General features: G+C 46.1%; 6 protein-coding genes across 6 annotated transcripts; 2 read left to right on the top strand and 4 right to left on the bottom strand.

Moving 5' to 3' along the window:
- Positions 1–1,655: 1,655 nt before the first annotated feature.
- Positions 1,656–3,819, bottom strand: AGABI2DRAFT_117645 (hypothetical protein; the record flags this gene model as incomplete). Its single annotated transcript, XM_006460652.1, has 2 exons — positions 1,656–2,804; positions 2,857–3,819. The coding sequence occupies 2 exons, from the start codon at positions 3,817–3,819 to the stop codon at positions 1,656–1,658; spliced, it is 2,112 nt and encodes a 703-aa protein (XP_006460715.1).
- On the top strand, positions 3,815–7,242 carry AGABI2DRAFT_178164 (hypothetical protein). Its single transcript, XM_006460651.1, has 20 exons — positions 3,815–4,062; positions 4,112–4,184; positions 4,236–4,246; positions 4,301–4,368; positions 4,425–4,601; positions 4,651–4,929; positions 4,998–5,011; positions 5,062–5,335; positions 5,386–5,568; positions 5,622–5,790; positions 5,852–5,883; positions 5,946–6,044; positions 6,092–6,138; positions 6,191–6,215; positions 6,285–6,468; positions 6,548–6,576; positions 6,644–6,752; positions 6,813–6,888; positions 6,938–6,994; positions 7,046–7,242. The coding sequence occupies exons 8-20, from the start codon at positions 5,294–5,296 to the stop codon at positions 7,083–7,085; spliced, it is 1,092 nt and encodes a 363-aa protein (XP_006460714.1). The 5' UTR covers positions 3,815–4,062; positions 4,112–4,184; positions 4,236–4,246; positions 4,301–4,368; positions 4,425–4,601; positions 4,651–4,929; positions 4,998–5,011; positions 5,062–5,293; the 3' UTR covers positions 7,086–7,242.
- AGABI2DRAFT_203858 (hypothetical protein) lies at positions 7,138–9,507 on the bottom strand. The gene is made up of 10 exons (XM_006460650.1): positions 9,175–9,507; positions 9,070–9,122; positions 8,817–9,016; positions 8,612–8,780; positions 8,234–8,562; positions 7,720–8,180; positions 7,592–7,664; positions 7,526–7,535; positions 7,437–7,465; positions 7,138–7,375 (listed from the first exon to the last, which is right to left on the bottom strand). The coding sequence occupies exons 1-10, from the start codon at positions 9,363–9,365 to the stop codon at positions 7,145–7,147; spliced, it is 1,746 nt and encodes a 581-aa protein (XP_006460713.1). The 5' UTR covers positions 9,366–9,507; the 3' UTR covers positions 7,138–7,144.
- Positions 9,508–10,486: 979 nt separating this feature from the next.
- Positions 10,487–11,713, bottom strand: AGABI2DRAFT_178162 (hypothetical protein; the record flags this gene model as incomplete). Its single annotated transcript, XM_006460649.1, has 2 exons — positions 10,487–10,526; positions 10,584–11,713. The coding sequence occupies 2 exons, from the start codon at positions 11,711–11,713 to the stop codon at positions 10,487–10,489; spliced, it is 1,170 nt and encodes a 389-aa protein (XP_006460712.1).
- Positions 11,714–12,928: 1,215 nt separating this feature from the next.
- AGABI2DRAFT_142862 (hypothetical protein) lies at positions 12,929–14,389 on the bottom strand (the record flags this gene model as incomplete). The annotated part of the gene is made up of 3 exons (XM_006460648.1): positions 12,929–13,809; positions 13,956–14,071; positions 14,364–14,389. 3 exons carry the CDS (start codon positions 14,387–14,389, stop codon positions 12,929–12,931), a joined length of 1,023 nt encoding a protein of 340 aa, XP_006460711.1.
- A 1,548-nt stretch (positions 14,390–15,937) lies between these two features.
- AGABI2DRAFT_203856 (hypothetical protein) lies at positions 15,938–16,390 on the top strand (the record flags this gene model as incomplete). Its single annotated transcript, XM_006460647.1, has 1 exon — positions 15,938–16,390. One exon carries the CDS (start codon positions 15,938–15,940, stop codon positions 16,319–16,321), a length of 384 nt encoding a protein of 127 aa, XP_006460710.1. The 3' UTR covers positions 16,322–16,390.
- Positions 16,391–20,660: the final 4,270 nt, after the last annotated feature.

Raw genomic sequence — 20,660 nt, 5'->3', positions numbered from 1 at the left:
CCCTTTGAGCAAGGGGGTTTCTACTACATTTTTTGCAATTCAACCTAGTCTCAAGGGCCGTATCACTATGAGACGGTTTGAATTTTGAATTTCGCGCTCTTCCGTCGGATAAGCATGGCCACAATCCTGCTCGGTCATAGACAATTACACCATAATTCCGATCCAAACAGGAAAACAGTGGCAAAGGTGACGAGTGGATATCAGTTGTGATGTCCGCCGGGATCCTGGTCGCCAACAATGATAGGGGTTATCTCACTGAAAACCCAATTGTTTGACGTCCTCGTGTCAGTAGATAGTCAATTGAATCCCAGCATTGCATTGCCAACAACTCTACTGTTTTTCAGTGACGATTGGAACGGTTGTGTATAAGTAATGATCCGCTAAGCGCTAAATTTATTGACACGTTCTAAGTTTTACCGACCGCTAGTCTGAACGACTCAAGCGTCGTACGGTAGATTACGATCTGGAATTGTATACTTTGAAGGCAACAGGTCAAGAAATTGAATCGGGCACAAAGGAATCAGTCAGCTCACCGTTTTTTGCGGGTTGTACATAAGTGTTTCTTCCTACTTCTTCGCGGCGATCATCACCACCCTCCTATGACAACTTGACATTTCTCTGCCGAAACCTGTCCAGCTTATCCGTGACACCTTGAAATTTACTGGGGCCGAAACGAGGAGGGTTGAAACTACTCCTTTAGCTCCGGGGAAGCTGTCAGCTGAGCAGTGGATTGAACGTTGGTCAAAGCAACGTTTTCGGTTTTTTCGGTTCTTCTAGGCAGCAAGTCGCCCGATTCTAGTCGAAACTTCAAAAGACTCAGTATCTCTCAGCATCCGTTAGAACATGTGCCACAGGAATTCAATTGTAATACCAATTCGAGGAGGATGTATTTCAACGATCGAGATGGAAGTTCTATTGAAGTCATCTTACTATAGTACCATTGCACGACGATCGTACCGACTCTAGGAAATTATTGATTACTCCCGCTGCCGCGGTGATTATCGAAATTGAAAACTCCCCAGCGAGGCTTTGCTTGGCGATCTTAAGTTCCTCTATCATCCCATGGGGCATATTTCAAATGACTAATTCTTAGTGACCAATGCGCACAGTTCCTCGGACAATTTTTGACCATCCAGTGACGAGCAGTGCACTCAGTCCTGAAGAATTTCGATTTGTGATTATGATAATTGTGAAACTGGTTTCAAAGGTCAAATTTCGGAGGCTCTTCAAAGGGGTCAACGGTCATTATGACACTATTGTGATAGAAATGTCGCTTGAAGCTTGAAGCTTGAGCTTGATTGTCGACAAACTCTTTCCAACGTGTAACAGCGGTACGGCATGTCTGATGGGAACACCAGGAACACCAATCGTCACCCTTGTGTTTCAATCCTCTTTGTCGACGCTACCGTTGTTCATAAAGTTGGCTTTTACTAATTTCAGGGAAGAAAAATACATCTTGATGTTGAAAGGGACCTGAAAAGGATCTGTCCATCTGTCCGGACTGTCCCTTTGTGCATATGATAAATATAGTACTGTACATATGTTATGAACTCGCGTGAAATGCCATAGTCTATGTAGTATGTAAGGGCTGATAGAGATGTATTTCTAGAAGGAATGAATGTTTTACAAATAGTAAGTAGTACCACCTACGTTCTCTATGTTCTAGGCCTTTCTATCTTCGCCGCTTTGGTTTTGGCAGGAGGCAGGTAGCTTAGATTTTTACCACTATCTCCCGTCGTCCCTGACACCGGGCCAACAGCTTTACCGCTTTCATTTCTTCCACGACTGATGGACTGAGAACTTTGATTTCCATCCTGAATACCCGCTGACCTCGGAAGGCATTTGTGTGGAATTGTACCGTCATGTCTCCGCCCATCGGATAATCTTGGTGGTTGCGCTTGGTTCGAGCTTAGCTCCTCTTGCGTGCCGTTGTTGACAACTCTAAGCTGACCTCGCAGCTTCGAGGGGGAAGTTACGGGTTTTCGAATTTCGTTGTTTGAAGCGAATTGAGGGGTTCGTTGCAATCTTACGGATGTCATAGTAATCGGTTTAGCTAAGGCGGACTTGAGCGTGAAGCCAGAGTTCGACGTTTGATGAAGGGTTCGATTTGCAGTTCGAGATGCGGGGACCTGTACGCGTAAAGAGGGTAGAGCGGCCCTGCTCTGGTTAGTGAACAATTGTGGCACACCACTACGGCATGGCCGAACTGTTCGTGCTGTAGGTTGACTGGTCAATTGACGAAAGGCCCTGGATGTAGTTGCCTTGGGAGACGGCAGCGAAGCCTTCTGATCTTTGGTCAATTTTGCTCTAGTAGGTGAAGGCATCTCGAAACCTTTGGATCGTCTTTGAACAATAGCTTTCCCCCCCGGAAAGGTAGTATCACAATTGCTGACATGTCCGGGATCATTCAAGCTCTTCATTTGATCAGAATAATCAGAGCTAGAGTTGTGGTTACAACTCGCATGTGGTAAATCCTGAAGTCTGGTCGAAGCGGTGGTGGCGACGATAGCGACATCCTGGAAGGACTGCGAGTCACTGGGGGTGGGGTCCGAAATTGCATCGGTGCTAGGCGCAGAGAGAGTGGACGCCTCGAGAGATCCTAAGCTTCCACTACTGAATGTGGCACAGAGACGTTCAGCAGACTGATATATCCGTGCTAAGGAAACGCGACAAGAAGCATAATTCTGTCCATACGGTGACATTTCGGTGAAGAGACCACTGGAGCGAGCCCCCACATGGGAGGATACATTCAAACCAGAATGTGCGTGTGCAGGGGAAGAAGAGCGCTTAGTCAGATCTGTCTGCTATAAAGGGATCATCAGAGTGTTTTCCATGTAGTGGGGCAAGAAAACTGACCATACAAGGCATTATGAAACCATGTCTTCTCTCCGCAACCTGAATGTTTAAAGCCTTGAAATCATGGGAAGCGGCACGGCGCAGAAACTTAGTTCGTACTGTTGGTAAGGGTTGGTTTGTCGGTGAATTCATTCCGTCAGAATGCGAACACCGCAATGAAAGATTGGAGGACTTTGTACCACGAGACATGTTCTCCTTCAAATGTTTAGAGGACACCGGAAGCAAAAGTGGCGGCCTGACGGGAGAAGAAAGAGTACCGGAAACCTCTTTGAGACCATTTCCCGAATCATCCCTGGGTGAAAGACCTGTGGTGTTGCGATCAAGGAAACCCGAACGGCATAGAGGAGATAACGTCGCCCGCGCTTTCCAAAAATGAGCAAGTTTTTCCATGTTGTGGAGATCATTACGAGTGTCCAAAACTAGCTTCACGGCGGCAATGTGCTTTTCCTGAGCGGACTTGGTTAGAGTAGGGAGAATCTTCGACCAAAGCGAGTCCTTGTTACGAGCGGCATCCTGGATAGCCTCGACCAGTGCACTCTCCGCATCTCGGACATCAGTTGGATTTAGGGTGCTTGGATTAAGGCTCAGCCCCAGTGCTAGCGCGTGAACGAGCTTCTGATAGTCGGCCAGCCGCTTCTCGAGTTGGAAAATCTTCTCCTTATCGGGAACGGGGAAACGAAGAACCTTGCTCTGCTTCACGTATTCGAGAGTCACCTGAAGAACCGAGATTTCCGCAACTAAAGAACTGGCATTACGTCGAAGATTGTCAACTTCTTCTCGAAAAAAAGCGTTCTCGGATTCCAAAAGAAGTAGTTGCTGTCTGACCAAGGCGAGTTGGGAGTGTAGGGTTGCAATAGAAAAAGGCGTGGTGTCCATATAGTCTGCCATAGTAGAATCAGAGACCGGGAAGCAACAAGCCAGCTTGTCGAGTTCGCCTAGAGTCACTGAAAGACGCAAAGCCATGTGTCGGCTGCACAGCCACTGATAGATGATATGATGATATCTTGTTTAGTCAGCGCCACTCGCTCCTTCTTCGCAGCAACCATCATGAGCTATCCAGTTCCACCCCCGTCCTACGGCACCACAAATGCGCAGCAAGCAGAAGACGACCATGGCGAACCTCTTCTAGCTAACTCCAGCCGAGCTGCAGCTGGCGGAGGTATCTACAATCAGCCTGCTGCTGGTGATATTCCGGATGACTTTAAGGTCCGTGCATAGGCTTATTTTCTCTGTCTACTCGGCTAACTTGTCCAAGTACGGCGTATCTGTGTCTGAGAGTTCTATCGAAATTAGGAATGCATTCGTTCGCAAGGTTTACGCGATTCTCTGTAAGCATCACTACCTCAATCTTCCTACGTTACTCTGACCTTCCTCCTCAGTGTGCCAGATTGTCTGTATCTCTGTTTTACAGTCCCAATCATTCCTCTGATTGTAAAATAAACAGGCTGCGACTTGTCTTGTTGGAGGCCTCATCTCCCATTCCGACGCGGCTATGTTTTGGGTTCAGACCCAGTTAGTCCCTCCCCCCCCCCCTCCGTGCTCTAGGCGTTATTCTCACCTTATCACAGCACTTGGTCTTTCTACGTCCCTCTTTTTGGTACTCTCATTAACCTTGGTCTACTCTACTGGAAACGCCATTCCCCGCCTTGGAACTTTGTTCTCCTTTCGACGTTTACATTAATGGAAGCCTTCACTCTTGGTGTAGTGGTTGCCTTTTATGACACCAACCTTGTCCTTCAAGCACTGTGAGCACTTTCCTTCACTCTTCGGACAGACTTCAATCGACCCTTCTAGGTTTATCACCCTCGGAGTTTTCATCGGTTTAACTCTGTTCACATTGCAGTCCAAGTACGACTTTTCCGGAATGGGTCCTTTCCTTTTTGGTGCCCTCATTGCTTTGATGATGACGGGGATCATTGGCATATTCATTCCCTTCGGCCGTACAATGGATCTTATCTTCGCCATTGGCGGTTGTCTCATCTTCAGTGGTTATGTGGTCTATGATACCTACATGATCAACAAAAGGCTCTCTCCCGATGAGTACATTATGGGCGCAATCAGCTTATATCTCGAGTATGTCCTTTCAGTCTCCCAGCCCCCCATTGACCCTTTACTGATGTGATATCTCCGCCTTTTTTCAGTTTCATCAATCTTTGTAAGGTGTCTAGCCATCTCTTAGTGTTTGCAAACTTATAGTTCTTTCAGTCCTTAATATCTTGCGGCTCCTCAGCAACCTGCAAGACCGTTAATTTTGACCGCTGACATGTGGTTTGTTCTATCTGCTTTCTTATGTATATGTAAAGTATATTCCTGCTGCTCACTTCCTGGTGCGCAATAAGAGTCTTTTTCGTTCACACGCTTGTCAAGGTTTGCGCTGTAGATGGACTATATAAAAATCTAGTTTTTGCATTCTCAATTGACTCTGCTTCTCTCGTTCATGGATTTCATTCTACAAAACGGGTACAACTTATTGGATAGGGTCTGTCATGACACAAGTCCGTATACCTCGTCTGACACGATGCAACGCAGGGACTGGTACCGGATTTTGTTCTACGGCGTGTCATTCGACTTCTTTGCCATGGGCGCCTCCGCGAGATTGATCTTGGTTCCTTTGAGGCCAACCATGCTGCTAAAATGCAATGGATCGAAGATGTGAAAGCCCGTGCGGTAATTGCAGACGTACCCGCCAAAGCCAACGAACAACATTACGAGGTGTGTCCAGGTCAACGTCTAACAACCGTTCGTGCCTGGTTAAACAAATCTAGGTTTCAACCAAGTTTATGCTGTCGACTTTGGGTCCTCATGCCAAATACTCATCATGTCTCTACCCGACTGGAGATGAAACCCTGGCAGAAGCAGAAGAATGTATGCTCGAAAGTTACTGCTGGAAAGCTCAGCTAAGAGATGGGATAGAAATCCTCGACCTTGGATGTGGTATGACTACGTTTATTTCTCAAACTCAGGGTTGTGATGGTAACGAGGATTACAATAAAAGGATGGGGGAGTCTTTCTCTTTTCTTAGCCAAGGTTCGTAGTGCGGAACATCATCGGCATTAGAGTTGCGCACGCTTACTTTGGCTTTTCATCAGAAATATCCCAATTCGAATATCACTGGTCTTTCAAACTCGGCGACGCAGAAATCATATATCGATTCGACGGCTAAAGAACGGGGATTGACGAATATAAAGGTATCGGAACCAATATCTATCGTTAGCCATGACTAACAACCTAATAGATTATCACCGCAGATGTCAATACGTTTGATTTTGAAAATCCCAAAAAGTAAGCGACGCCGCCTAAAATTGACTCAACCACACTCTGAAGTAATTCAAAGGTTCGACCGCATTTTGTCTGTTGAGGTAAGTAGACTTTCACGTATTCTATATCCATCTGTCAACATGACTCCACTGTTGGGCATCATGACGCAGATGTTTGAACATATGAAGAACTATCAAGCACTTTTCCAGAAAATATCTACCTGGCTCCGGTCGACTAAAGAGACTACAGAAATAGACGACCCTGCACTCTTATTTGTTCATATCTTCTGCCACAAATCTACACCTTACCATTTCGTCGAGGATGACGGTTGGATGGCCAAGAACTTTTTCTCAGGTGACTTCCATCATTATTCAACTGTTTCATCTGAAGTGAAGGATTCAAATCTTTCGTCAATTACATACTACTCACTTAGGCGGAACAATGCCTTCACACGATCTTTTCGTGAGTACCATTGATTGTAACTCCCCCCTTAACAACACGAAGTATTGATCAAACGTCCGTTGTTTAGACTTATTTCCAAGATGATCTGACGTTAATGAAGAGTTGGTTTATTTCTGGCACCAACTATTCCAGAACATGCGAAGATTGGCTGAAGACTCAAGATAGACATAGCAAAGGTGTCCAACAACCCCTCAATCATCTCAATTCCCACTAACGTTTGCCTGCCCGAAATAAAGAAGGGTTGCAGGAGCTTGAACAGGACGCCGTTGCGAAGGGTAGCTCGGCTGAAGAGGGCAGAAAAGCCTTCTACAGGTTAGCCTTTTTCGTTCCAATGTCGAGCTAAATGACAACGTAATGGCAGGTTCCGTGTATTTTATATGGCTTGTTCAGAGCTGTTTAACCTGAACGGAGGACAAGAGTATGTGGTCATATGTTTAGCCAACGTAACTGATTCTTACAATCTGGCCAGATGGGGAGTCGGACATTATCTCTTTAAGCCCAAACATTAGAGATGTCCTAGAGTAAGGTTAAACCTTAGATCTAGGCCTACTTCAAGGCACCAACTTACCTATATAGTATCGTTCATTGGAATGGGTATACTGTCATAGAATTCAATTGACATCCCTTGTTGTCCTGTTAGATAAACTTCCTTCAGATGTGCTGAAACTGGGTCCGCTATGTTTTTCAATGCCGAAAGAATTGCGTTTGCGGTCATTTGTAAACTCCAAAGGCTGACGGTCCTGATACGTTGACGATTCATGTTCGACTGGCTCACATGATAGGCGAGCGCGTCATATGTCTTGTTCCCGAGAGCAGGTCAGATGAAAACGTAAAACCTGACATGAAAAAATACCGCGTACTTTGATAGAAATTTCATCCATGAGTCCAGCTACGGAAGACAAAGATCAGTTTGTTTGGTTATATGATGACATCTGTCGGTGCTACTCACACTCCCACATCTATGATTAAAGTTTTTGTGAGAATGAATCACGTTTCAGTATTGTAGATCACTTACGGTCCATGAGCCATCAAAGTCACTCAACTTCTTGACTATCCGACAATGGATTGGTACCAAAGTGCGATTGGCGCTGTTAGGCAAAAGAAGGTCAGTCGGTACAATTAGAGTACGAGGAATGCGCTCACTTCATAAAGGCAACAATGGGGCGAATGAAAGCATTATTCACGTAACTCAAGTCCCTGTTGAAAATTGGCACGGCAGCCTTCAAATCGCGGAACCGTAGATCCATGTCGACTATGATCTTCAACTCTTCCTCCTCCTCACCGGAATTAGCCCCAGTGCCCTCGTACATATTGTCATCAGGAGCACTCAGAGGAGGTCTTGCGAGCTCTCTCTGTCCAGGAATGCGTTTCCGTTCAGGATGACTTTCTTGCTCATTCATGTTGCTGCTGATGGAAGTCGTAATTGCGTCGGCGATTTCACCCAAGATGGCATTGAGATGTAGGTCTCCATTTGGATCTCGGGGAAACTTGATATCAAGGACAGCGTCAACTTTGCCTGAGGTTATCCAAGAGATAGGACCTTCCATCGTGGTGGTTGAATTTTGAAGATGGTCAATGTTCACACCGTCAATGCGAAGTCGGCTCTATAGAAACGCCTCAGTTTAAAACTAGGGTCAGAGGGAGAGATGTATCGCACCATGCGAGCCCATTCACCATCTTCGAGGTCTTTTTCTGTTGTTCGTCCAATACTCTGAGGTGTATGAAGGCTGAAAAGACAGTTGTCGAATTGCCCAACAACATTTTCCGCACACAGGAAGTCATAGAACAACCACCGCTTCCTGAACTGTTGGATATCCGCACGAAAGATTGAAGCCGTGAAAGGACGAAAACTGCCGGGTTGATACACCGTGATTAACAAATCCTCCAGTTGCATAGACTCCAACTCAAAGTCGCCCGGAACGAATTTGTGTCGAAATAAAGCTGGGTCCAGTGGATTATCCGGGTCCCAATAAACATTTGTTCGATCTGAAAACTGATGAACAAATTTCAGGAAAGCGTGAAAAAAAACACGCACCAAGCACACCGCGTACACCCTTCACAACAGCATCTTCCACCAATCCTTTTCCATCCAACCATCTCCAGAGAGACAGTGTAACATCAACCGAGTCGATATTCAAATCAAACAATGACATGTTTGTATCCTGTTTATCTAACTCAATCGGCACAGCGTCTTCGTCGTCGTCCTCATTCAATTGGTGGTATCCAGGGTGATTGCTGACATCGTATCCAGCTGCCGTAAGGTGTTCACTTCTCTTTCGTTGGGTTTTTCTTGCAGCGGTTTCGGGTAACCGACGGGAGACGTAAACGTTTTTGAAAGAAATACGTGATTCGCGCCATTTAGGAACTATGGCAGATTCGAAGATGATAATGACGCCCGTTTCTGAAGTCAGATAGTCACTAATTGCTCGCGCGATGTAATCTATATAAAACAACAATCAGGTGCATAGCAAGACCTTGAGAAGAACAACACACGTTGTAGTCGGAGACTGTTTGCAACTGCGAAAATCACAGAAAAGAATGTTGTACTATAAGTTGAATTAGACATTGCGGTACACTCTGAAAACGAAGAAAACTCACGTCCCGACAAAAATCCATAATGTTTGACTCATCAGAAACCAAGTAACAAAAGCAGAGATATCATCTGCATTGAACTTCCGAAATGATTTGATAGTGAACCATTTGAAACGAATATTCAATCGCTGCCAAAAACCGGTAGCGACACTGAGGAATTCATCACGTGTAGGTCGGTGTGGATGGGGTAGGGACATTGCAAGTCGTCGAAAAAAGCGGGAATAGTCTTGTAAATGTTTTGGTGGATGTAAAGGGTCAAAGAGTGGTTTCTGAGGTTTCTGAGGCGATTGACTTTGCGGCGGAGGCGTTGAGGGCGTGGTTTTCTGGGAATTATTTGAAGAACCGCGACATGTACACGGTATTTCTTGGGTATTGTTGGATGTCGCCGACTCTTCTGAATTACTGGAAGGCGATTGTCGTGCTTCTGACTGTGGGTCTGGCGGCTTCGGTTCGTCGCGTGGCTTGTTCGTGTTCATAGACGCTGGACTTGTGTGTATCCGCCGCACAAATGGAGGACATCCAGTATGAAACATAAACGGGCTGGCAAACAAGTTCGTTTGTACTGCGGCAGTCCGCTGCCGCGTTAGCAAGTGATATTTCCATGCGAGTGCGGGTGTAGATTTTTGAGGAAGGAAAGTCGGCAATGGAGAAGTTTGATTCCGGAAAAAATTTCGAATAACACTGTAGCGATCTATGGTGGCGCCATTGGTTTGCGGCACGCGTACAGGCGAGCGGGATATTGCCGAGAATGTTCTGCTACAGTGAGCAGAGAGAAGGGACATGACGGATCGGAGAGAAAAGTGGACGTCATGCGGCAATGGAGCTTTTTTAGGGAACAGTCCGGCAATCAATCTATCAAATCACTCAATTCCCAATTCGTCTATGAAAGTTTCCTAATCCCTTGGTCGCGGAAGTCAGCTACCGGTGGGTTGAACTCTTCTTATCAGCTGTATATTCGGTCGTTTCATATCTCCTTTAGTTTTGTCTATGTTCTGTGACACTTTAGGTGTCCCCCATTTTGAAGAAAGTGTCAGATAACGGCAGAACGAAGCTAATTGCGGTCTAAGTACACTAATGTGTAATGTTCATTCTGTGAATGAGGAAGTTGTGCATAAGGCTTATTCGCGTGAAAGACTGATAATTCATTTAACACAGGACCTTATATATTTTAGCCCGTGAACGAGGAAGATAACTTTCGGCCTGCATACAGGCTTTATTAATAGATACATACATGAAAATCGTTTCGGCGAGGCTCAATCAGTCGTCCGGATTTTTTCTCGATCTCAATCAAGATACAATATCCCCTGATTTCTCTCTTTCATCTCTCTTTCACCATCTGATCTACCCGCTGGCAAAATCTGCGATAACCAAGTTAGTATATGAACTGAAGTAGCTACTGTACAAGGTTAACTCACTCAAAGGCGCCTTTCAAAATTCGACAATACATGCATTCCTCGCCGCCATCAGATGTGCAATCGCAGGAATCATAAGATTCCATATTAAACTCTTTGGGTGATCGGGCCTGCTGAGTTGCAGGTGCAGGCAGATAATCTGCAGCCCTCTGGGTGACCGTCCTGCCGTTCGCATCGGTGACTGCGCGTGCTGGGGGCGACGAATTTTGAATCTGACTAGTTATGTTTCCAGTATTTTTGAGAGGCGAGGCACTCTGGAAATTTGCTACTCTATTCTGCAGTGTGCTTTCTAGTGGCCCGGTGGTTTCTTTTGTCTCTGGCTTGAGTGTAGACTGAACACCATTATTTCTTCCCCAGGAGCTAACTATACTGTCACGTTCCTGTATGCTAGAATAATAATCTCGTCTCTTCATCGAAGAAGCAGTTGCTTCAGGGCAATTGATCTGGCATAACGATCGGGAAGTGAAATCCTCGGTTGGTGTTAAAGGAGGAGTGATTGGGAGCGAAAGGACTTGTGAAATTTCTGAGCAGGACGGTTCATTAGTTGCAATTACTTGTCTTGAACTTGGCCCCGTGGGCGTTTGAGGGGAAAAATGTCGTTGTTGGCTTGTGGTCATGGATTTTCCTGTTTCTCTTTGTGTGGCGGAGGGTCTCGTAGCTATCCCTGAATCAGAAGAATCGTGCCGCTGCTCAAGGTTGGGTGGCAATTGTGGCGGCGGCATCGGCGTCGAGGTGGATATGGCGAGCGTTGTCTTTGGTTCCAATCCAGAGGTAGAGGTTGGTGCGACGTTCGCGTCATATCTGATTTTTGGAATTTTGGGTAGCTGTTTGAGGTCCTCCCGCGTCAACCATTTACGTCCTGCTGGTCGAGAGTTCATCGCCACAACCTGACCAGAGCTTTCGGATGGTGTAGTTGGCGAAGGCAAAGATAATTCTGGATGTAATTGGAAGGAAGTGGGTAAATTAATCGGGGGGCATTGTGGTCTTGGATCTCGAGTACTCCTAGAGGAATCCATGGAACCGGAAGCTGGATCCAGTCTAACATGGGGTCTTGGTCTGGGATCCCTCGTGGGTGGCACGCCGATGAATCCAGGTCGTGGGCGGGGATCCCAGACGTTGGCAGAGGCAGGCATTGGAAGAATGTATGAATACTCCCATCCTTTATCTCATATTTATGCGCGGCTATGGACCCACAGATCGCTTTGTTAACATGTTCCAATGACGCCTTTGTTCAGATAGAAATGGAATAGCCGGTTCGTCCCGGGAGTGGCAGTGCCCCCTCTCGGACTAGTTCAGCCCTCCCAATGTATATTACCAAAACTCGAAGCTCAAAAAACTGCGTACAGGCTACTTCCTATTACCCGAGTAGAGTGTTGATGATGGAGATAGTGATGGGCAGTTTTTAGAGAAGAGATTGGTGGCGCATGGCAGTATGTACAAGGGTTGGATGAAGTCGAATGTATGTTCGGAAAGACTCTGATGACCATCTACCCAGGGCCTGAATTAAATCCAAATGAACCCCATGTTGTGCTAGAGCAGTGGCACCACCGGCCCGGAGCGAATGACCTGCAACATCGGGAGGGGTGAACTGTCGGAGTCTAGCAATAAACCAGTTGTGTCGAGGCCGAGATCCATCAGAACGGACCCAAAGGTCTGGGTGAAGAGGGAAATGTTTGTCACGTAACCGGACATATTCTGTCATAGCTTTCACTGGGTTTGCTGAAGTAGGATTTGAATGGATGAGGATAGAGTTTCCTTGATAGAAACGATCGGCTTTGTGATACGGAAGTAGAAAACGAAGAGAAGTTGCAGTAAGGGTGAGAGATGAACGTTGGACCATCTTTCTGGGACAATCCAAACCCGGTTCATTGGAGTAAACCATTTCACCCAGTCGAAGTAAGGCGAAAAAACCGGATAAGAGGATGGATAGGAAGAGGAAATCATCAAAGTGGCAGCGGGACTGATAACGGGATGCGATTGAAACAAGCTCGCCTAGAGTCAGTGCCCTTTTTCTTGTGGTTGGAGAACCCCAAAGACGTTTGCATCCTCGTAGAGTTTGTCGCACAAGTGCAGAGTTGCGCCAGCGTATGACTTCGGGAAAGATCAGCACGAGATTATGGCAGATCCCGGTGAGATAAGTTTCGACCGAAGAGGGCTTTATAAACTGGCTCATATACACTATGTACAATGCGAGCGTATGCTCGTTAGGTTCAATATCAAGATTTTGGATACGGACAAAAGAAACATATGACTTGAAATGGGAAACATAATTTCGCCTGGTTGAAATGTCCCAAGCATTATTGAGAGCCTTTTTGAAGAGAAGGTTGAGAATAGGAGATGGAATGGCTTCACGCGCGAGTGCACGGGTGCGAGATGGCATGACGTGGTGGGTTGAAAGAGTTAAGTTGGATCTGTGGAGCGAGTGCGACGGCTAGCTCGAGCTTGTGACGTGAGAGTGCATCTGCCACGTGATTGATGCGACCAGGTGTCCAAAGTACTCGTAGGCAGAGACGAAATGTGATTTGCAGGTCTGCCGCGTATAGCAACAATGAGTTGTGGGCAGGGTCAGCATGAAGAGATGAGAAGACATCAAATGTTGCTTGGTTGTCCGTGTAAATGACAACGCTGGCATCAGTCATTCGATGGCTTACATTCTCCAAAGCGGCGGCTACGCATAGAGCTTCACGAAAATAGATGTCGTTCGAAGTGTCAGAAGGAGCATATCCCCAAAAACCCTCGTTGAGGTATGGAAACCAAAACTCCAAACCGAATTCACAGGCATCGCAAAAAATTGTGAAGTCAGCATCGACAGTGACCCAGTCAAGATGTTTGAGGAGTAATACTCCGGGGGAAGACTTGATATGGTTCTTCGCCCATTCGAGCTCTCGCGAAATGGCTCGATTCATGTGAACTTGTGCCCTACCCCGTCGCAATGGAGCAATTTTGGAATAGAGGTGTGATAAAGAGGGACGCAACAGCGGATAGACATTAAATGCCCAGTTCATCCAGCCAGCCAAACGTTGAAATTCCTTCAACGTAAAAGACTTTCTCTGAGCTCCAGGATCCCGACGGATGATGAAGCGGTCAAGCTCTTGCAAGAGAGCAGCTCGCCGATCTTCTGGCATAGAAAAGGTAAGGTGAATAGCATCAACACTTATGCCAATGATCGTCAAACGTTGACCGTTGAGTTGTTTCTCGCGTTTATGGGGAATCCCAAGTTTATCCCAACCTGTTAGAACCTTGCCAGAATGTCACGGCGTCACGCTGTCACATCTGTCATATATTTTATTACATAATAATTTCCCTCTGCTGCTACAGTTCGACGGAGGCTAAACTATCGGCATACTGCTAAAATGGCGCAAGCTACAGACTTACCAATTGAACTTATCGATTTAATCTTATCTTTCTTGCCTCCGAACCATGCGGAGCAAGTACAATGGAGAAGGGCGGCGGCGGCTATAGGAAGAGAGGCAAGACCGGTAGGTTGGAACCTATCGGATCATCGGTGCAGACGGTGTGGGAGGGTATGCTTAGCAATGTGGGACTATGAGGAGCAGAAGGCATGGGTGATACAGAGATGGGGATACTGGGGGCCGCGGCAATGGGCAATAGCCGGATTCTTTGTGCTATGTCCATGTGATGCGATGTTAGGTAACTACTTCGGGACGTATTGGTTTGTGTGAGTAGATTACCGGTTTAGGAGTTGTTTGTGCTTGTGGACACTTTTATGGTTTGTTTGGTGCTGTTGACGTTTTTATGATCAATTTACTTTTGTTTACTTACTTCTTACTCCACTCTTCTTTTCTCATGTCAAATGTATAATTAGTCTACTTTCTCATACGTACTTCTTTTCACATGTCAGTATATAAATAAGTTACCTAGGGTAGTTGGTCTGTGCGCCGTAGTCTAGGTATATAAAGTAGGTAGAAACTTGTAGAAGACTCCGTCGAGTTCTCTTAGGTTCACGCCTAATAAACTTTTATCACTTTCCTCTATAGTTCTTAAGTTCAGGTGTGACCTGTGACATCTCAGTCACAGTCGCCCTAACAGTAGAACTCGACTACTCCGGGGATCGCACAGCACAGTGCCCTCCCCATCTTTTACTCTCTATTTGCTCTCTACTCTCTGCGCGCCATCGCGGCCGCCACACACATAGCCGGTCCCTAGGCTTAAGGGGTGTCTGCGCATAAACACAACGTGCGCCGTGGACATCGGTGGTTTGACACAGACCATCGATAAGACGAGACCTACCATACTGTGTGGTGTTATTTTCTATCCCTGTACTACCTCATTTGTAACTTCTTGTATAAACCTTGTGCTGCGCTTGCATTGTCAAGTGGTACACGCAGAGGAGTGACATTGCCACATTAAGTGCGTGTCTAGATTAGCGTGAAGATCCGTCTTCGTATATAGCTTTATCTAGGGCAGTAGTCGTTCCCTTCGCCAGTGCGGCATTTCTTAAATAAAAACTTTTTTCTTTTTGTATACACGTTCAAGTGAAGCAGGCTATTGGCTTCATTGAACTGGTGGATACGTATCAGGTGACAGGAAAAGACCTCCCTCACCTTCTTCAAAATTTCTCACCGATTACCGCCCGGAACATTCCGAGTACCTTCCTCTGAATCTGAGGAAGAAGAAGAATCCGCCTCGGAATTCCAATCTGAGGAATCCGAACCAGAACAACGACAACCGTCCGTATCCCCCCTTCCCCTATATCAACCACCTCCCCCCGAATACCACGAGCCAGACATGGCCAATCCCCAAGACATAATCAATCAGCTGAACGCTCAGCACACCCTCATCACCCAACTGCAGCAGCAACTCGCCCAGCTGCAGAACAACCCGCAACCGGGTCCACCAGGCCCACAAGGTCCACCAGGGGACGACGGAGAAACCCCCATCGTCCAAGTAGTAGCGCCACCAATCGATGTGGCAAGACCAAAGATATTCTCAGGAGACGGAAAGGAGCTGAGTGGCTTCATAACGGCATGCAAAATTTATCTGAGTTTAAAAATGGTAGGAAGACTACAAGGGGATCAGATGACGTGGATACTATCATATGTACAAGGAGGAGCGGCGGAGTCTTGGAAGGAGAACATCATGGAGATGATTGAAAACGGCGAACAAGAAGCTCCAGCCCACACGGAGGAGCTTTTGATAGTTTGCGGAACAATTTCGGAGATGCGGATGAGGAGAGTACGGCAGTAGGAAAGTTGAGGTTGATCGAGCAAGGAAGCAAGAGCGCGGAAGAGCATGTACAGGAATTTAAGAGGATAGCACGAGACAGCGGATATGAGGGACGAGCCCTCATCGAAGAATTCAAGAGAAGTTTATCAGGAAGAATTAGGAAAACGCTGATGGAAGCGGAAAATCCACCAACTACTATCAGGAGTTGGTACGAGAGGAGCATGAAGCTGGATAGGCAGTGGAGGCAGGCGAAGGCAGAAGAAGACTACTATCGGCGGGGGCAAGCGAAGCCCCAACTACGAACCCACACCCCCAACAACACTTTCGTGAGGCCACAGCCTCAACGTCGAGATCCCAACGCGATGGATGTCGACACTGCCGCAGGACCCAGTCGAGGTCCTATCAAGTGTTACAAGTGTGGAAAATTGGGACATATGGCCAAGAACTGCTGGAGCAAGGCTCCGGCTCGAGATGTGCGAACGTTAGATGTGGACGAGCAGCGGGACTATTGGAAGAGGATGTTCGAGGAGGAACAGAAGAATTTAAAAGAGTAAAGGAAGCAAAGTCTCCTCGTTTGACTTCCTACAACAAATTTGATGTACTATGTAACGAAATCAATGTTTTGGACACTGTACAAGAGGAGAGTTTCCTTGTAAGGACAATACGACCTTTAAGGGAAATTAAGCTGAATGTGGGGGTAGAGAAGTTGGACACACATGATGGAGTGGGAGTACAGGCGTTATTGGATAGTGGAGCAACGGGGATGTTCATGGACAAGGCGTTTGCAGAGGAAGAAGGGTTCAAGCTGGAACCTTTAGAAAGACCAATCCCGGTCAAGAATGTTGATGGGACAATCAACGCATCTGGAGCAGTGACACACCGAGTTGCTGCAAACGTGTACTACAAAGGGCATAAAGAAAGAGTACACTTCGAAATATGTGGCCTAGGAAAGAATAAGGTCATATTAGGAATGCCTTGGTTGCAGATGCATAATCCGGAAATCGATTGGGAGAAAGGAGAGGTAAAGATGACCAGGTGCCCAGACGGGTGTGGGTACAAAGACAAAGGAAAAACCAAAGAAAAACAGGAAGAAATACGAAGGGTAGAAGAACCAAGGAAATCAACTAGGCAGTTGATGAAGGAAGCACGAGAGGAAGAGAAAAGGGAAAAACCTGACATGTCGCACAAACAATATGCAGGTTGGAAATTAGTTTCCTTCCCGAAGAAATCAAGTTGGGGAACAGTATTGCAGTATAGATGCGAGGAGTGTGGAATTCAAACGTCGGAACATTTGCTGAGCAAACACAAATGCCCAGCAAAAGAGGAAATCGCCTTAGACGAGTTTGGGATGCCATACGAAGGAAGTGATGACGAAGAGGAAGGACCAACCATGGCCAAGATAGAAGCATACGAAGAAGAGCAGGAAGAAATCCGAGATGAGGAAGAAAGATACGAGCGAGTAAACAAAGCAATAGGGAGATTCAACACTCCCAAAAACATCATCGAGGGGATCACATTGGGAGTCGAAGCGGCATTCGCCAGGGAATTGGCACGTAATAGACGTGCTAATAGTGGAGCTGAGGGATTGGCGCAACAATCCAAAGAGAAAGCTGAGGGGTGGGCGCAATCACCCGGTGACGTGGCTGACCGATTAAATGGGGAAAAGGCAGAACGTCTAGAAGAAGACAACAGCAAGACAGCCACTGCGGGACAAGCGGGGGCTGGACAGGTACGTCCTAAACGAATAAGCGCCCAAAGGAAAAATAGGAGTAGAGAAGAAGAAGGACAACTAGAGATGTGGGTAAGAGGAATGACAGAAGAGATGCCGGAAGAAGAAGAAATTCGAAGCATAGACTCAGTAGAGCAAGTAGTACCAAGACGGTTCCACAAGTTCCTTAAAGTATTCAAGCAAAAGGAATCAGAGAGAATGCCTACTAGGAAACCATGGGATCATGCTATCGAATTAAAGGAGGATTTCAAACCCAAGAAAGGAAAAATATACCCCTTGTCGCCAAACGAAAGAGAAGAAGTCCAAGCATTCATCAAGGACCAACTCCGAAAGGGATATATTAGGCCTTCGAAATCTCCCCAAACCTCACCGGTATTTTTTGTGCCAAAGAAGGATGGAAAGAAGCGGATGGTACAGGACTATCGATTTTTGAACGATTGGACAATTAAGAACAATTATCCTTTACCTTTAATTTCTGAACTTATAGACACTATGGGTAGTAAACGATTATTCTCTAAGATAGATTTACGTTGGGGTTATAATAACATTAGGATAAAAGAAGGAGACGAGTGGAAGGCAGCCTTTACTACTTTCATGGGTGCCTTTGAACCCACTGTTATGTTTTTTGGACTTACAAATTCGCCTGCTACTTTTCAGACTATGATGAACGAACTTTTTAGGGACTTAGTAAATACTGGAAAAGTAGCTGTATTCATTGACGATATCTTGATAGGAACAGACGATGAAGAAGAGCACGATAAGGTGGTGGAAGAAGTGTTGCAGAGGTTGATGGACAATGATCTATTCGCAAAACCAGAAAAATGCGAATGGAAACGAAGCGAAATGGGGTTTTTGGGATGTATAATAGGGAGAAACGGAATCAAGATGGAGGAAAGGAAAGTGAAAGACGTAGTAGAATGGCCGACTCCAAAATGCGTTAAAGATGTACAAAAATTCTTGGGACTGGCAAATTACTATCGACGGTTCATTGAAAAATTCGCCAGTATTGCAAAACCATTACACGCATTAACTAAAAAGGACAAGAAATGGAGTTGGGGAGATGAAGAAGAGGAGGCCTTTGGTACGCTAAAAGCAAGATTCACGTCACATCCAATCCTAGTAGCCCCAGAATTGGATAAAGAGCTAAAGGTGGAATCTGATGCATCGGCTTACGCCACGGGTGGAGAGTTGGCAATGAAATGTGAAGACGGAAAGTGGAGGCCGGTAGCATATATCTCTAAATCAATGACAGAGACGGAACGAAACTACGACATTCACGATAGGGAGATGCTGGGGATTATGCGGTGTTTAGAAGAATGGAGACACTTCCTGGAAGGGGCGAAACATAAGTTCGAAATTTGGACAGATCATCGTAATCTAGAATACTTCGCGAAAGCTCAACAACTAAATCGACGACAAGCCAGATGGGCCTTATATCTATCTAGATTCAATTTCGAATTAAAATTCCGCCCAGGAAAGACAATGGGGAAGGCAGACGCATTGAGCAGAAGACCTGACTTTGAACGAGGAACAAAGGACGATAACAAGGATCAAACCCTGTTGAAACCAGAGTATTTCGCAATCCGAGCAATGGAAGAAGGTCATATGTTAATCAATGCGGAGGAAGAGGAAATATTAGAGGAAATCCGAAAATCAGAAGCAAAAGAAGACGATGTAGTGAAAGCGGTGGAAGAGATGAAGCGAGCAAAAGTAAAGTCGCTAAGGGGAGACGAGTGGAAGCTGGAAGAAGGATTGGTACTGAAAGAAGGAAAAGTCTATGTGCCGAAAGACGAAACGTTGAGGACTAAAATCATCCGACTACATCACGATACCCCCATTGCTGGACACGGAGGACAATGGAAGACAGTAGAAATGGTGACGCGCAATTACTGGTGGCCAGGCGTCACTAAGCAAGTCCAGAAGTACGTAGAAGGATGCGATCAATGCCAACGAAACAAGAATCGACCAACACCGCCGGCAGGAAAATTAATGCCGAACCCTATTCCCACCAAACCATGGGCCGACGTATCCGTCGACTTCATAGTAAAATTACCAGAATCACAGGGAATGGACTCAATTCTTGTGGTGTGTGATCGATTCAGTAAAATGGCTCACTTTATCCCAACTACGGAAACAACATCAGCGCTAGGACTAGCCAAACTGTTCAGGGATCATGTATGGAAGTTGCACGGGTTACCAGAAACGGTGATCTCAGACAGGGGACCGCAATTTGCTGCAGACTTTACAAAGGAGTTGAATAAAATGTTGGGAATTGATACTAGGTTATCTACGGCGTTTCACCCACAAACGGATGGCCAAACCGAGCGAACCAATCAAGAACTAGAACAATATCTCCGATCATTTGTCGATCATAGACAAACTGATTGGCCCGATTGGTTAGCAACAGCGGAGTTTTCCTATAACAATAAAGAACAATCGTCAACAAAGGAAACTCCATTTATGGTCAACGTGGGAAGACACCCAAGAACTGGTTTCGATCTCCGACGACAAGGCAACCATCCAGCGGCAGTAGATTTTGCGGACCGTATGAAACTTCAACACGAGGAAACTCAAGCAGCCCTGAAAAAGGCACAAGACGATATGCGGAGGTATGCGGATAGAAGCAGAAGAGAAGCGGTGAAATACAAAGTGGGGGATAAAGTTCTATTGGCTACCCGGGACCTTCAAATCCAGGGACGACCTACCCGAAAACTTACGGAGAAGTTCATCGGACCATACACCATCAAGAAGATCATTTCCCCCAACGCAGTGGAAATAGATCTTCCCCGATCTATTCGGATTCATCCGGTGGTTAACGTCAGCCGAATAGTACTATATCGAGAACAAGTGGATGGACAAGGGAGTAGACCGGCACCGGCTGTAGAAATAGAAGGAGAACAGGAGTGGGAAGTGGAGAAAATCCTTAACGCCAAATGGCTCCGTGGAAAGAAGCGGTACTTAGTGCGATGGAAAGGGTATACGGCAGAAGCAGACTCGTGGGAACCCGAGGAAAACTTGGCTAACGCCAAAGAATTGATTACTGAATTCCACCAACTCTATGGGGAACTCAATAGGATACAGCACGTTCTACGTGACACCGGGTTCCAAGAAAGGGAACTACCTAATCGATTTACAGCCAAGACTTTATTCGGATGGGATGACAA

This window comes from Agaricus bisporus (genome assembly GCF_000300575.1).
Source record: "Agaricus bisporus var. bisporus H97 unplaced genomic scaffold AGABI2scaffold_5, whole genome shotgun sequence".
NCBI lineage: Eukaryota > Fungi > Basidiomycota > Agaricomycetes > Agaricales > Agaricaceae > Agaricus > Agaricus bisporus.
The sequence above is the reverse complement of the archived record's forward strand: the minus strand, read 5'-3'. Positions and strand labels throughout refer to the sequence as shown.